We start from the raw sequence: 15,072 nt of genomic DNA, 5'->3' as shown, positions 1-15,072 counted from the left end.
TTCTGGGTCTCACAGTGAGAAAAGAGTGAGAATCAATTTCACCTTCCTACTTTACGTTTTGGTCATTGCACTTAAAATTTGACTGAAAAAAACAGTTCACTTAATACTAAAATCCCTCTCCTTTTTTTTTCCTTTTCATTTTCATTAAAACGCCTCAGTGAAGTTAGTACTATGAGAGAAAATGCCTTATCAAAAATGCTTACAGATAAAGCTGTTTTTGAATACAGATGAGATGCAGAGAGGGGAGCAGAAGCTCAAGTTGCCTTGCAAATTTTCTCATCGATATGTCTCAATACAGTTAAAAGCACCACACGTGAAAGGTGGTCACCTTCACTGCCTGGTGTTCCTATTAACAGTGTTAAGAGTACCTTTTGTATTGATATACCCCTTCAGTCGTTGGCCTGGATTTGAGCAAGGGCTTTAGAGAAGAAAGAATTTATCATCCCATTAATCATTTCTCTCAATTAGTAGTCATTAAGCAATCATTTTTAAAAAACATGAGCTGTGACCAACGTAAGTTCTTGAGTCATATCCATTAGAACACAAAACTTTTCTAATTTGTTTAGTGTTGTTGATCTATACGAAAATCTGATAGAGTTTCAGAACAGGTGCAAAGAAGCATTTCCTAAGTCTTTTGGCACAGTTCATATTCAGTCCTCTGTTTAAGCAGAGAAAGAAATAGTGTGAATGGCTGTGATCTTTAAACTTTTTAATCCTTAAAATGGGAAATATTTCATGAAAGTTACCTTTTCAGCTGGCAATCTCCCTGACTTTCCCCTGTTCTAATGGAGCAAATTAGAAAGCAAAGGAATCTTTCTAACTACAGCATCTTTCAGTACTGAAGGCCTCTCCAGGTTTTATAAACTCGTCTAGATGGTTTCTGTGCAGCTTGTGTTACGTAGCTCATATGACATAGGATAAGTGATTCACAACTAATGATTTACCGTCTCATAGGTTCTTCCTGCGAACATCTAACGTTTTTCCATCTACATTAATTTAAAATGATTTATGTGTGCATGTGTGTGTGAAAGATGAGAAAGAGGAGGAAAAAAACAGTGAGTTACTTCATTCTTATGGAAGGCTCGAGAAGTCTTAGATATCCCACGTGCATGCCCTGCGCACTGAGTTGTAGTTAGTTTCTTTCTTTGGCTGAATGAGCGGATAGGTATTATATACAATTGGAACAATGCATACAGAATTGAAATGGAGAGAGATCCGCCTCGGACCATCCTGTACCATGCAATTGTTATAGCTTCTGAGCAGTTAAGAGAGTGATACTAGGAGGCTCTGTCTGAATGGAGCAGGGAGGTTCATGAACCTGATTATATGGCTTTGCAAGTTGATCACAATGATCATTGATTGACTTTGTTTCACTCATGCCCATTCTCAGAAACTCCATCCTAAACTGAGAAACGTTCCTGTGAAAAGCTGCTCTGTTCCAGGGACAAGATTCTGTTCTGACAAATCAAAATCAGTTTTACTGAAAGAAAACCTAGCTAGTTCATGGTCTGATAGAGAGCATGCAAGTATGCTCTACTGTGATGGTTCCTTGACTGTGAATGATGCCTTTTGGAGTATGGTTAGTTCATGTAGAACCAGCTGGGTTTCGACTTCTGTGCGGAACTTTCTTGCGACATCAGGAGGTCATCATCAATTCCTGCACCACTGCATATGACAATCCATCATGCTACTTCTATTTTTCTTCTATTTGTTTATTGTTGTGTATCTCGGAAATGCATGTTTTGCTTTTTTAGAAGCTAACGTTGGCCTCTCTGTTATTTCAATGAGAAAAGCACTTAAATTTACAGAAAATACTAAATAAAAACCCCACTTCCTTTTTGAATTGTATCCTAAAAGATTGCTGTAAGGGTGGATACTACTTCAAAGAGATTTTCATACTGGATAAGTTCTTGAAGCTTTTAACTTCTAAGGCCTTATGTTTTTATCAGATAAATGACTAAAGGTAATCTAACCCATGATGGTTAATTCTAGTTTTGTTTTTTGTCTGTAGATATATGCAAAAAACCTGGTGAATGCAGACAGGTGTGCACTCTTCCAGGTTGACCACAAGAATAAGGAACTGTATTCAGACCTTTTTGATATTGGAGAAGAAAATGATGGGAAACCTGTCTTCAAGAAGACCAAAGAAATAAGGTAAGAGTAGTTAAGAGAAGAATACAGTTTTATGATAACTATGGATGTGCAGGCATTTTATTACCCAGTCTCTGTGCCTATCTGCAGGTACCCTGACAATACTTGTCATACTGTGATATCATTCCCACCAGGACCCGCCTCCAGAAGGTAGTACTTCTGGGAATGACATTGCAGTGCCATCGAAACAACGTCTCTGAAGCTATAACGTCACTCCTGGAAATGCCGTCTTCCGGAGGCGGTCCTTTTGGAAATCATGTTGGGAAAAAAACAGAGGTGTTCCGAGGTAGGTAAAGGTGCAGGTAAAGGTGCACCTAATCCATAGTTCTGCCAATATGGGACATTTTTTGGAGTTCCCAAAAGGAGTTGAAATTTGTGCTCTTCAGGCACATCCAAAACAAGGAAATTGCAATTCATACCTCTTACAGATGGATTAAGCATACATAGGATCTAGTACGGACTGAATATTGGTTTTGAAGACTTTAGATCCAGTAGTTTCATTTTACCTTTACTCACCTGAATTTAGAATATTTTCAAACTTGTAAATAGTTGTGATTCTGGAGTATGCTTGAAATGGTTCATTTGAAAATGTATGCAGGCTTGAGGAGATAGAATTCTCTGCCCAAAATTGTTGCATATTTCTGGTTCGTGTCTGGTTCATAGTTTTTTACTTGTGTGTATATTTTTAATGAAAGAGTCAAAACAACAAAATAAATTTAACATTTTTCACCTTTCAAAAGTGCTGAATCTGTATCGGTGTGTCTGTTGATACAAGTTGAGATTTTCAGATATACAGGATTTAACCCTGCAACTTCTTAAAGAGAAAGAAATGTATGACTAAGTCTCCTACATTAACATTTCTGATAAAATACGCAGTCAGCAACAAAGTTCTCAGACTTTTTTTCAGTTCCTCCATATATCTTTAAAGTTCTCAGCCAATATGAGATATGATTCATGTCTTCACTTAGACTTCTTTAGACGAACTTACTCCCACTTACTACATTGTATAAGAGTGGAAAGAGTCAAAATTGGTGCAGTTACATACTGACAAGCAAGGAGGTGGTGTAAATTAAAGAAGCCAGTGGCCTGCTTTAACATGTACATTCTTACTCCTTCTTGATAATTATTTTTCTTGCTTATGTTTTACTGTTGTTTTGGTATGAAAATTATTGAAATGTTAACTCTGAGTGCAAGGGTGTGAGCCATTTCAAGGGTAATGTATACTGAAAGAGAAACATAAATGTCTGTTAGAAAGTGACACTGAGTCATGCGTCGGAAAGAAGTCTAAATTGATGTGATATACGTATCATGAGAAGAAGCAGAAGAAACTGTAACTTAAAACCAGTTGTATGGGGTGAAATCACGTCACTTTTGTCAGTGACTTCAGTGGGAACAGGATACTACCCAGGTACATTTAGATTTGAATGTGTTCTGCGTGAGATTCTTCTTGCTTATTCTTCTCTGCAAATCCTTTTGTACTTGTATGTTGTAACTGTTTTATGTTGAAGACAAAATTACTTCCTAGCAGTACTGGCTTGTACGTGAATTTTTCTGATTCAATTCCTGAATATGTTTGCTGTTTTTCATTTTCTTCTGGTGAGATTAAAAGATGTAGTTGGTACCACTGCATTTTTGGCACGTCATGAGATGCAACATGCCAGTTATTCTGAAGTGTACGTAGGTAATGCATATATACGATGTCCAGCTTTGAAATACCCACTAGTATTTTTCCAAACTTTATTTTACCAAATCCACCTGTCCCCCCAAGTACCCCTAACTCCATATTGTATATGATATGTAAAAGTGATGATGAAATCAATAGTATATAAGGGTAAACGTAAGTCATAGATTTTGTAATGTGTATTAGGTATAACGTCCAAAGTTAGGAAAACTGAATTTTTGTCACTAAAATGTTCGTATTATGACATCTTTTGTTTTCAGCTCTATAGTTATGTAAAATGTTTTAAGGAAGTGTCTATTTAAATATGTGCTTTTTATTTTAGTATTTACTACTAGTTGTTGTTTCATAAGATTTTTCTCCCATGAGCATCTAAATAACGTTGATCTGGAACAAATATCCATTACTGTGCCTGAGACCGACTCCAGTGGAAAAAAATTTTCCAGACTCTTCATATTGTGACTAACACACGTTTTTATTTTATGCAGATTTTCTATAGAAAAAGGAATAGCTGGTCAAGTGGCAAGAACAGGGGAAGTCCTTAACATCCCTGATGCCTATGCAGATCCTCGCTTTAACAGGTAGGAAGTTATGCAGGGAGGGGAGAAGAAGAGAGGTCACCAAAGTTTTTACTTAATTTAGTGTTCCAATTTCAAATTAGGATGCATTTATGGAACTATGACCTTCTGATGAGGAGACAACCTATAGATATCTATCTAAAAGTTTGGCCATTGGAGATATTTTTAAGATAGAAAAAAAAAAGCATTGTCTGTGTCTTATATAAAAATCACAAAGAAAGATTTATTTTTTCCTGTCCTAGAAGCACAGTTAGGCAGACTGTTGCTGATTTTCTTTATTAGCCTCCCTGCTATCTGACTGAGATGGGGGTGGGGGGAACTTGTATTCTGTAATTTTTATCAGTGAACTATTTTTTGATTTGAGGAAGTTTTAGTTTTTTATCTTGCAAATGGCGATTACAGAATTAAAATTATTTCTAATCTGACACAATAGATGCAAATATGTAAGAGTTACGGAGGTTAACTTCTTGCAGGTAGTCGTTATGTCTACATTAAAAATACTTAGTTTATTGTACATCAGCATTATTAGGAAACAAGAAATAGATACTAATTAATAATATTAACTCCTTTTTTCTCTCTTCCCCCTCCCCCCTTTTCTCTTTCCTGGCTCTCCAGAGAAGTAGACCTCTATACAGGCTACACAACCAGAAATATCCTGTGCATGCCTATTGTAAGCCGAGGAAGTGTAATAGGTGTTGTGCAGATGGTGAACAAAATAAGTGGAAGTGCCTTCTCTAAAACTGATGAGAATAACTTTAAAATGTTTGCAGTCTTTTGCGCTTTAGCCTTACACTGTGCTAATGTAAGTTTTATCTGTGGTTTTGTAAGCTGTTGGTTATAATGTGAAGACTCAGAATCCTAGTTAAGGATTTAATCTATTGTTTCATCTTCCAGACCATTAAAGTGATTTATAAGTCTGTTTTGTTGAATTGACAAGGAAACCACAATCATTGAATTCTTTGCTGAATAACTGTATTTTAAGAGGATGATAGGGATTCATTTGATGCCTTCTGAAATAATTGTACTCCGGATACATCCATTTCATGTAGCTAAACTGAGAGAGCATACTCTGAAATGTGAATGGTATCTGTATACTCTTCTGCATTAGGCAATATGATTCCTACTTATTTTTACAAATTCAGATCATGTATGTTACAATGTTAACTTAGAGGATGGAGATGGTATATATTCTCTCAACTCACAGAATCACAGAACGGTTGAGGTTGGAAGGGACTTCTGGAGATCATCTAGTCCAACCGCCCTGCTCAAGCCTCAGGCAGGGTCCTCTGGAGCATATTTCCCAGGATCGCATCCAGACGGGTTTTGAATATCTCCAGGGAAGGAGACTCCACAACCTCTCTGGGCAACCTGTGCTCCATATGCTTACTATTCAAAATATTAATTTAAACATTTATGTTTATATAGTGTGCTATATACTCATAATTATCCATTCTTCTAGTCAAGGGTTAGTACAGTTTTTGTGTTCAAAGCCTTTATTTCACAAAAATAACTATTAATTTAGGAAGTGTAGACAAAATAATGACCATTAGTACCTAAGTGTAAAAATCTAACACTAATCTTTGCAGAAGAAATTCATCGTATTCATGGGAGGTAAGATACAAACGCGATGGCAGTTAAGCTTGGTGATTTGCGTTAAGCCATTTCACATCATGCTGACAGAATACTGGAGCAGTAAATCTTTCTTACGCTCACTTAAGCTTGTGTCACATGACTCAAGGCAAGTAGACACCTGCATATAAATGAAACTTAGGACTATACAGTCACTGTTGTACGTGAGTTCCCTCTGTTTAGATGATAAATCTTACCATTCAGGGCATACTGCTCCAGAGATTTTTTTTACTAAAAAAAAAAATGGTGTGTCTTTACATGTTTATAAACCATGCTGCATCTACAATAGCTGTTTCAACCTCTAAATAATTCATTTGACTTATTTTTCGCCATTATTGCATAGTAATCTAGGTATGATAAACTTCTCATGTGCGTTTTCTGCATGTAAGTATCAGTTATTTGGACCAGTTAGTAGCTGAACTCATGCAGTGGCACAAAATGTGAATTGTGCCCCATTACCAGTTTTCTTTTTGTTACTCATATTACAAGGGATGAAATAGACTCTATTACCTGAATTCTGATTTTTTTTCTTGGGAGACATCAGGGCATAATGAAAAATCAGCAGAGCCCTAGATTTGTACCCCAGTGAGTAGATGCAGAAAGGTGTGATATTCTTGAAAGTTTATGGCCCTTATTGAGAAATGTAAAAGGCCCAGTTTTCCAGAAGTACCAAATTTCTGTAATCTGTCACTTTTCAGATGTGAAATTGGGCAACCAAAATCACTGACATTTTTGCAGATGTGTATTTTAAGAATAAGTACTTGATTACAGGGAAGAAATATTATCTGCCTTACTAAAATCTCACATTAATGAGCAGCTCCCCTTTTTCAGATGTACCACAGAATTCGCCATTCAGAGTGTATTTACCGTGTAACGATGGAGAAGCTATCCTACCACAGTGTTTGTACAGCAGAAGAGTGGCAAAATCTCATGCACTGTACACTGCCTCCACACATCTGTAAAGAAATTGAACTGTAAGTATTTTTTCATTATAGCAATAGCTACAACTAATATCTGTCTTTTAAAAAGTTGATTTTTTTTCCCTAGGTCTAGTGCAGGGTTTGTAGGAAGCATTGTTATTATAGAACTATCCCAAATCAGAGGTTTATCTCTGGTTGTCTTATACATAGGTACACTTTATGTGACCATTGAACAAACTGTATCTATCACAGGTGTAAAATAATACCTAGTCAGAATGGTAGAACTTTCCACAGAGATAAATAACTACAGCAGCTACATTAAACGTCAAGTTAGAGCTAAGGAGTGTAGCGATGAGGGATTTTTTCTGATTGGCTCAAGTTACCAATACCTACAGCCAGAGGGTAGGCTGAGTTGGAACTTCAGTAGTTAAGACCAAATGGATGATATCATCCTTTTTTACATGTTTTAAAATAAAAGATTCAGCTCCCTCTTGTTTGTTTGATTATTTGTTTTTGTTTTTTTGGCTTTATGTGCATGTATATGTGTCTTGCAGAAGGGGCAAATGGATACAGCTCTCTAAATCTTGAAGATAACTCAGAATTATCAATCTTAGATGTCAGGATTTAAGAGTTAGGGCCTGAATTTGGAGGAGGACTTCCAATCCTTTAGTTTACGGTATCTAAATAGTCTTAATCTTTCTCTAAAATAATTCAGTTGCTGTCAGCTCTCACAGGTCTGCTGTGCTATGCTGTGTGCTTAAGATGTACCTTTATCTGTATTTTATAGCTAGTCTCTCCCTCAGAATACTAACATTGGGAGTCATCTCAGTTTTTAAGCCACTGTTCCTGGCTCAGAACAATGAATTCTACTGTAGTGGCCCAGTGCCTAAAATCAAAACTGACTGAGTCACAAAGCCTAAATGATCTACTCTCCACATTTCACTCGCTCGTGTTGAGCGCTGAGCATTGTTGCTCTGATCAAGCAAAGCATGCAAGCATATGTTTCAGTTTAACAGTGACTACTTATGCTTAACGTTTATGATGTGCTTAAGTGATTTGCTTGAAAGCCGGGGTATTAGCAGGTTGCAGGATTACACCCTAATATAAGCTTATTCTTTGCAATATAATTTCTTGTCCTTTGTTAGATATTATATAACCCACCTCCTCAGCAAAATGACTTGCACTTGTAAAGATGACAGGTTTCATTCTAAACTGTATTAACATCCTTTAGTTTGAGAAATCTGAATGTATTTAACTATTTTCCAAGTAGTTCAGCTACCTTCAGCTCTGTTGCACCTGCTGGCTTGTTCCATGTGTTGCGTACGCTCTAGCATTTAGCTGGGTTCAGTGGAAAGTAAATAGAAGACTTGCAGCACAGCAGGTGCAAGGAAAGGGGTTAATTAATAATCGAAAGACAAACAGTTCTGCTGAGCTGGTCCCTAACATTAGGCCCAAATGTTGATATTGGGAGAGAGGAGAAGGCATGGACTAATGAAATATAAAAAAAAAAAAAAACCAATATGAAATGTTTGGTTTTTTATGTTTATGCTTAATTTCTGTTAACTAATAAAAGTTTATTTTTTTCTTATAAAAGTGAGTCTTACCCAGTTCTTGATTAGAAACTATTGGGGAAAAAAAAGCCTGTAAACGGGTTACCAAGCACACCACCCTTTCAATTTTTGGGAGAAAAGTCTAGAATGTTGTTGGAGTGCCTGTAAAGCTCTGATCATCCGCGTTGAACAAAGATTTTGGTACATAACTTAAACAATGCATTCTTAGAGAAAGGTTTGTGTTTCTGTTGGTTAAGCAGAACCAAAGGCTAACCATCAAAGTTCCATTGACCTCAGTGGAAATATGTGGACTTACATAGCTGGAAGATTAAGCCTCTACAGTCAGGTTTTTGTTTATATTCAGAAACAAGTGAATGCTGTCAGAGACATGTTACCTAGTACTTTTTAGTTTAGAATGAGAGAGTGCTTATATTTACTAAGCTGAAAATTTCTTCTTAGATACCACTTTGACATCAGTCCCTATGAGGATGTCTGGCCTGCCATTTTTGTCTACATGGTCCACCAGTCCTGTGGGACAGCCTGGTACAGTTTATTCCTTTAATTCAATTATTTATGTATGTATTAGGAAATGTTGGGATCATTATATTCTAACACATGGTATTATTTTATTTGGAGTTTATTTACAATGCTTGGTCTGCACAGGGCTGTAAGAAGTGGATTGAGTTTCTTGTCCTAGTTTCTTGGTCTCCAGTTCATGAAATTTGGGAATAGCCAGATGGAAGAGCTCACAGGATCATCTAAGCAGCTGTCCTTAGAATAAATAGAAGTATTGTTTGGTTCTGATGTCATATTGCTTTTCGGTCAGAACATGGTGATGTTAAAGGCACTCTTGTCAAAAAGAAGGGCAGGTCCATGAATACTGATTTTTTTCAAATGCATGGTTGCTGAAATTAATCTAATATGCAGTTAAAAATCCAAGACTAGGATCTTATCTTCCAAAATAAATCACTTATCAGCATCATCATCCATTAATTATAGAAATGAGTGCTTTTCAAATGAAATGTCATTTCACTTATTGCCTTTTCTCTTAGTGTGCATTATCACTGCCAAGATCAGTAGTCTCTTGACTAAGTATGCTCCCACTGCTGAAATAAAAGAGCGACTCCAAATTATGGAGAAGTGTACAGATGGGCAACTGAAAGGAGAAGAACCCCCCTCCAAAACTGAGGAACAGTTGGAAAGATTTGTTGGTGGCTGTTTCATCTAAATAACTGGACCAATCTCCATTCCCTCAAAGCATAAATACAGTCAAGTCTGAGGGTCTTGGCTCTGGCATGGCTGGTTTCCCCCTTCTTCAGTATACTGCAAAGTGGATAACTATTCTAAATGCAGTTCCTCACTGCTTAGCAAAATTAGGGTATTTCTGTTGCTGAATGAATAGCTGTGGTTGCAGGATTTGAGGCCAAATTTTCAGCTAAGTGCTATTCTCTTTCTTTTTTCCTTCTTTCCTCCTCCTTTTCCTCCTTTCCTTTTCCTTCTTTCCTTCCTTCCTCCTTTCCTCTTTCCTAGGTATTCAGTAGAAATTGGATCTAGGTGGAAGTGACTGTTACGATGTTCTGACTAAGGATGTACTATTTTAAACAGTAGTTTTACCAATTGTTCTAGAATTGTCTGACTAAAATCTCTAGAATTAAAAAAGAAACCCTAAAGCTTTTTTGAAAGACAAGATGCCTCCATTTTTACTAATGTAAGACTAAGGCTAGAGGAGAATAATAATTACCTTGTTCAACGTGCAACCATCAAAATATGTTTTCCTATCTAAATGGCCCCATCTAATAAATATGTTTACATGGTAGCTCAGAGACATTCAATTTTGTTTTCTCAGCCCACATACAAGCAAGATGAGGACATTAGTACTGCATCTGTGTGATACTTAAGAAATGATCAGAACATGGAACTTTAAAAAAAAAAAAAAAAAAGAAAAGTTATGGAACTTAAAGATCATGGAAATTAAAAAAAAAGTCAAATTACAGTAACAAAAAAAATGTGGTAATAAAGGAAACGATCAGTTTATGTGGGGAAAAAGTCAGGGTGTTAGAATTCTGGCAGCTTTGGTTCAGTTCTAGGCTTGAAGGTGATACTCCTTCTCCTTGGGCAATTTCTTTTAGGTACGTTAGAAAATTTCATGTTACATCTAATATGTACCTGAATTTCCCATTTGTAAACAAAAAAAATATTCTGCTTTCCTTTCAAAGCATCATGGGTAGATAAAATCTATTAAAAATTGTGCAGAGCTCTGATACTACAGGATAAGAAAGCTTTTGGAGGTATTGTTAATGAGCACATAAGCTAAACATAACAATTATTTTATTACTGCTATTTATTATTACCTTTGTCAAAATTCTTTTGACCATAAATTCACTTCACATGTACATATTAATAAGCAAGAAGATATCAAAACTCATTAGATTTTTGTTTTTTTGTCTGTTTGCTTTAAAAAAATGTTTTTGTTTTAATCATAAATGATATTTTCAAGTTGTTTATTAGGCATAAACTTTCAGTCTTCAGCAAGTTCGCTAAATAGTGCTTTACAGAACAACACTTTAGGTTTCTGGGAATGGAGCGGTTATGTAATCATATTGCATGAACTCGGTAGGTTGACTTACATTCCAGAATTTTACAGATGAAACTAAGCGCGTTGTCAGGTACTCACACTCTTCTGTCCTTGCTGAAACTTGAATGACTCTCCTGATCAATGAGCCATACACATTGAGAGTCAATCCTAGCAAGAAAAGTAAACCAAAGAACCTTTTTCTCCTCTGTAGGTTATTTTATCTATTCTCATTTCTTATCTCACCAAATTCTTTCCTTTCAAGCTTTGAACTTGAAAAGCTGTGTCGATTTACTATGTCTGTGAAGAAGAACTATCGCCGTGTGCCCTACCACAACTGGAAGCACGCAGTCACCGTTGCACATTGCATGTATGCCATACTTCAGAACAACCAGGGGCTTTTCACTGATCTGGAGGTAAGTGAGGGGACTGTATCAGTTACTAGGTCTCATTAGAGATATCAGCCATCACTGACGTGCATTTCCTCTGCTAGAATTTTGATACCAGCTTGGGCAGAGTATGTAAACCATAAAATGAATCTCATAATCCTTGCTGTGGAATGAGTATGAGTAGAAAGCTTGAGGAAGGAGAATTTTTTGAATTCCTCCTCGTAGTGTTTCCTTCACGTTTTTCAGGTGTGCTCACTGAAGAAGTAGCAACAAATTTGCTATAAGACTGTTTTGACGTTCTCCCTGCCCACTTATAACCGCACCCTTTATTTTAAATGTTTAAGAAAACGGCAGATCTGTACTGAGGGGAGGGAAACCCCCCTGAATGTTGGACATTGTGAGATCTGGGAGATGCAGAGTAGGACAAGGGAGAACGGCTTTGGTGTTGCAGAGACAGTTGACATGTGAGTAAAGGAGAATAGAAAGGATGGAAGGAGAGCAGTTGACCAGACGTGTTTGTTGCCTGATGAACTTTTGTTATGCAGCAGCTGTCCTTACCATGCATATATATTTTTCTAAGACAGCTGCATAGAGGTTGGAAAAATCATACTTCTAACAGATCAGTAACTGAAAAAGTTACAATAATAAAACGGAAGGTTTAGATGGTTTAATGTTCATGTACACTATGAAGAGCTACCACTTTTTTTTTTTTTTTTTTAATTACTGTAGGTGCAACTGGGAGTGCTGTTATTTACCTGAAACTTCCCACTGGGAGAACCCGTTTTTAATTGTACATCACTTTGCCAAATGCTAGCCATTTAGGTTGTAATTTTCCAAGCTCACTGGCTTCTTCAGGCTGATTTATTTGGGGAAATTTCAGACAAAATTCTTTGGCCCTTTTAGAGAAGCATGTTATGAAAAATTGTGTTTCTGTCCAGTTTATAAGAACAAAATTTGGTGACCTTTCATTAGAAAAGGTCTAGTGCATTCTGTTTTAAAGCTGGGACATGAAAGTTGGCACTTCTGCCAGCCATATGTTGAAAGTTGGTCAGGTTACACGTTTGGAAAAAATCAATGTTCCTTCATAACAAAAAATCTGTAGGTTGCATGCTTGGGAAATATTTAGAGCTTTCATGACTTTCAGTACTAACCAAATAGTAAGTCCCTTCTCTCTGAAACAATTGAGACGTGGGGTGAGAAATACTGGGAGAGCAAAAGAGGCAGCTGTTGAGAGAGATGGAAGCAGTCATTGTTCCCTGTCAAACCTCATTCAGCCTTCACCCACTTGAACACTTTATCCCAGCCTGCATTCAAGCTCTTGCTAGCAGTCTCGTCATCCTTACACTGGAGATGTATCTGACAAGAATACAGGCAGCTGCTGAAAGAAAAAGGCTGGGGAACTTGCGCAGGCTGGTCTTAGGAGAGGGAATGATGATATGTGCCTAGGTAGGCAGAGTGGTGGGAACACTATCAGAGAGATTCTCATCTAGACAAATAGATCCAACAATTGGGAGTGATTAAAGACCAGGGACTTAAGCAGGGACACTAGGTACAAGCTCAAGAGCACAGGGACTAGGCATTATAATTCTGAGGGACTGAGACAAGAACGAGTTCCTGGGAAATAGAGACTGGAAGAAGCCAGGCAAAGAGAACTATCTGGTATAAGGAGCCAGACAGACAGAAAATAGGACTGGGAAAACCACAGGTTGGAAAGGATGCTATGGGAGAATTAAACTTGTGGAGCAAGGACAAGAAAGCTTGTGCCCTCTAGATGTAATATACAGCACAAAAGATCCTGAGACTCATATTTCCTTTGCTGTCAGAGAGCATTTTTGAAATCCATTGGCAAAATGTCTTGCCCCTCCTGATAACAGTGAAAAGGGGATGCCAGCTTTCTACAGCTATTAGTTATTTCATGGCTTAGAGATCTCTGTTATGTCCCTAAGGGTTCCACTTCTGCTGAAGATCTGTGCGGATGTGTGCTGCTGTATGGTCAGTTTTATACTGTTTGCTTTTTAAAAACACACTTCACAAAAATGTAGTAGTGAAAGGACATCATTAAAAATAAAAGTGAATGATTAAAAATAAAGGTGAAGGTCTGAAAATCAGAAATACAAGAATTAGGAGTGCTACAACCTTAATTGAGCACATTATATTCTATAACATATTTAATTATATGATCACATGTGATTTTTCCACAGAATCACAGAACTCTCCATACAGTACGCAGGATGGATGTTGCTCATTTAATAAGTGGCTATTGAGAATTATTTTTCTCCTTCACTTCAGTACTTTCCTTATCTGTTGAACACTCATCAGAACCTACTGTTAGATAGAGTGTTAATTTCATAAACACTTTTTGTGATGTTCATGCCTACAGCAACTGCTTCACAAACATTAATGAATGTGTTTTTTGAAACACATCTGTTATGCGAAGAAATTTCACAAGTGTCCACTGTCTTTGTGTGTTGAAAGAGAGATTTTAGGCACGTCTGTAGATCACGTTAATGAGTACTTGGAAAAGTTTGGTCATTAAGAGGCTTAGTCAGCGTCTTGTAGGAACTATGTTGCAGAGGCACTGTTAGCGCTGGTCTTTAGGACAGCAGTCTTGACCAGGAGCTCATACTTCCTGTATATTTCCCCTCGCTCAGTAGGTCTGTATTTTCTGGTTTTTTTAAATAAACAATGATAAGGAGCCAGCAGACAGCAAGACTATCTGTACAAAATTCTGATCTCTTCCCAAAGCAGAATCCCTCCAATAGCACGTGATTGTGAAACAGTGTGTTATAATTCATAATATAAAAATACTTGAATTACAATTGGACAGAGAATTTTAATTCTACATTTCTTACTTTTTGCATTTTTTGCAATTTTAAGGACATTTTTCAGTGTATTTTCTGAATATATTGTAGTCCTAGTGCAACACTTAGGTAGGTATTTTGAGAGACAAGGGTGACATCTAGAGGCAGGAAATATATTTCACTTTTCTTATTTATCTCGAATTTCTTGTAGCGGAAAGGTCTTTTAGTTGCATGCTTGTGTCATGACCTGGATCACAGAGGTTACAGCAACAGCTATCTTCAGAAATTTGACCATCCTTTAGCTGCTCTCTATTCCACATCAACAATGGAACAGCACCACTTCTCGCAGACTGTGTCCATCCTGCAGGTAGGATTATCAAAATTGTACCGTCTGTGCAGTAGAGTCCGATTGTGGAAATAGGAGTCACCTCATTACCCCATAGATCTTCTGAAGCATGCTTAATTTAATTTCTGGATTGTAGTGCTCATCTAGAAAAGAAGTGTGGGAGAAGTACTTGCCTTGGTTTATTACAGCGAGTCTGGCTCCAGAATTGGCAACCCAGCTGTCCAAAAATAATGCGTATGTCTTGAAAATCAAAGCATCTTTCTAAAAATCTAGATATTATGAAAAAATGATAATTGCTTATTTGATAGTGTACTGTTTATGGCCTTCCTATGGAGCTGTTAGCTTCTGGGTCAACTCACAGGATTTTTTCCTACAACCATACAGCATAGGAACTTTTTTGAGAAAGAAAACTCAGTTTCTCCTTTAGTTACATATTTCCAGTAGAACGTGTTTCAAAA

The 15,072-nt window shown here is 37.0% G+C and overlaps 1 protein-coding gene across 3 annotated transcripts in view; it reads left to right on the top strand.

The window, feature by feature from the left end:
* PDE10A (phosphodiesterase 10A) overlaps positions 1-15,072 on the top strand; it is a 388,058-nt gene that overhangs the window by 350,011 nt on the left and 22,975 nt on the right. For all 3 annotated transcript variants that reach the window (XM_068938929.1, XM_068938931.1, XM_009680921.2), the window contains 7 exons: positions 2,012-2,154; positions 4,318-4,410; positions 5,023-5,209; positions 6,868-7,010; positions 8,966-9,049; positions 11,344-11,494; positions 14,480-14,635. In XM_068938929.1, coding sequence (XP_068795030.1) covers positions 2,012-2,154; positions 4,318-4,410; positions 5,023-5,209; positions 6,868-7,010; positions 8,966-9,049; positions 11,344-11,494; positions 14,480-14,635 — 957 coding nt within the window. The remainder of the gene's footprint in view (positions 1-2,011; positions 2,155-4,317; positions 4,411-5,022; positions 5,210-6,867; positions 7,011-8,965; positions 9,050-11,343; positions 11,495-14,479; positions 14,636-15,072) is intronic.

This window comes from Struthio camelus, chromosome 3, assembly GCF_040807025.1.
Source record: "Struthio camelus isolate bStrCam1 chromosome 3, bStrCam1.hap1, whole genome shotgun sequence".
NCBI classification, from domain to species: Eukaryota; Metazoa; Chordata; class Aves; order Struthioniformes; family Struthionidae; genus Struthio; species Struthio camelus.
This window is presented reverse-complemented; position numbering and strand designations above follow the sequence as displayed.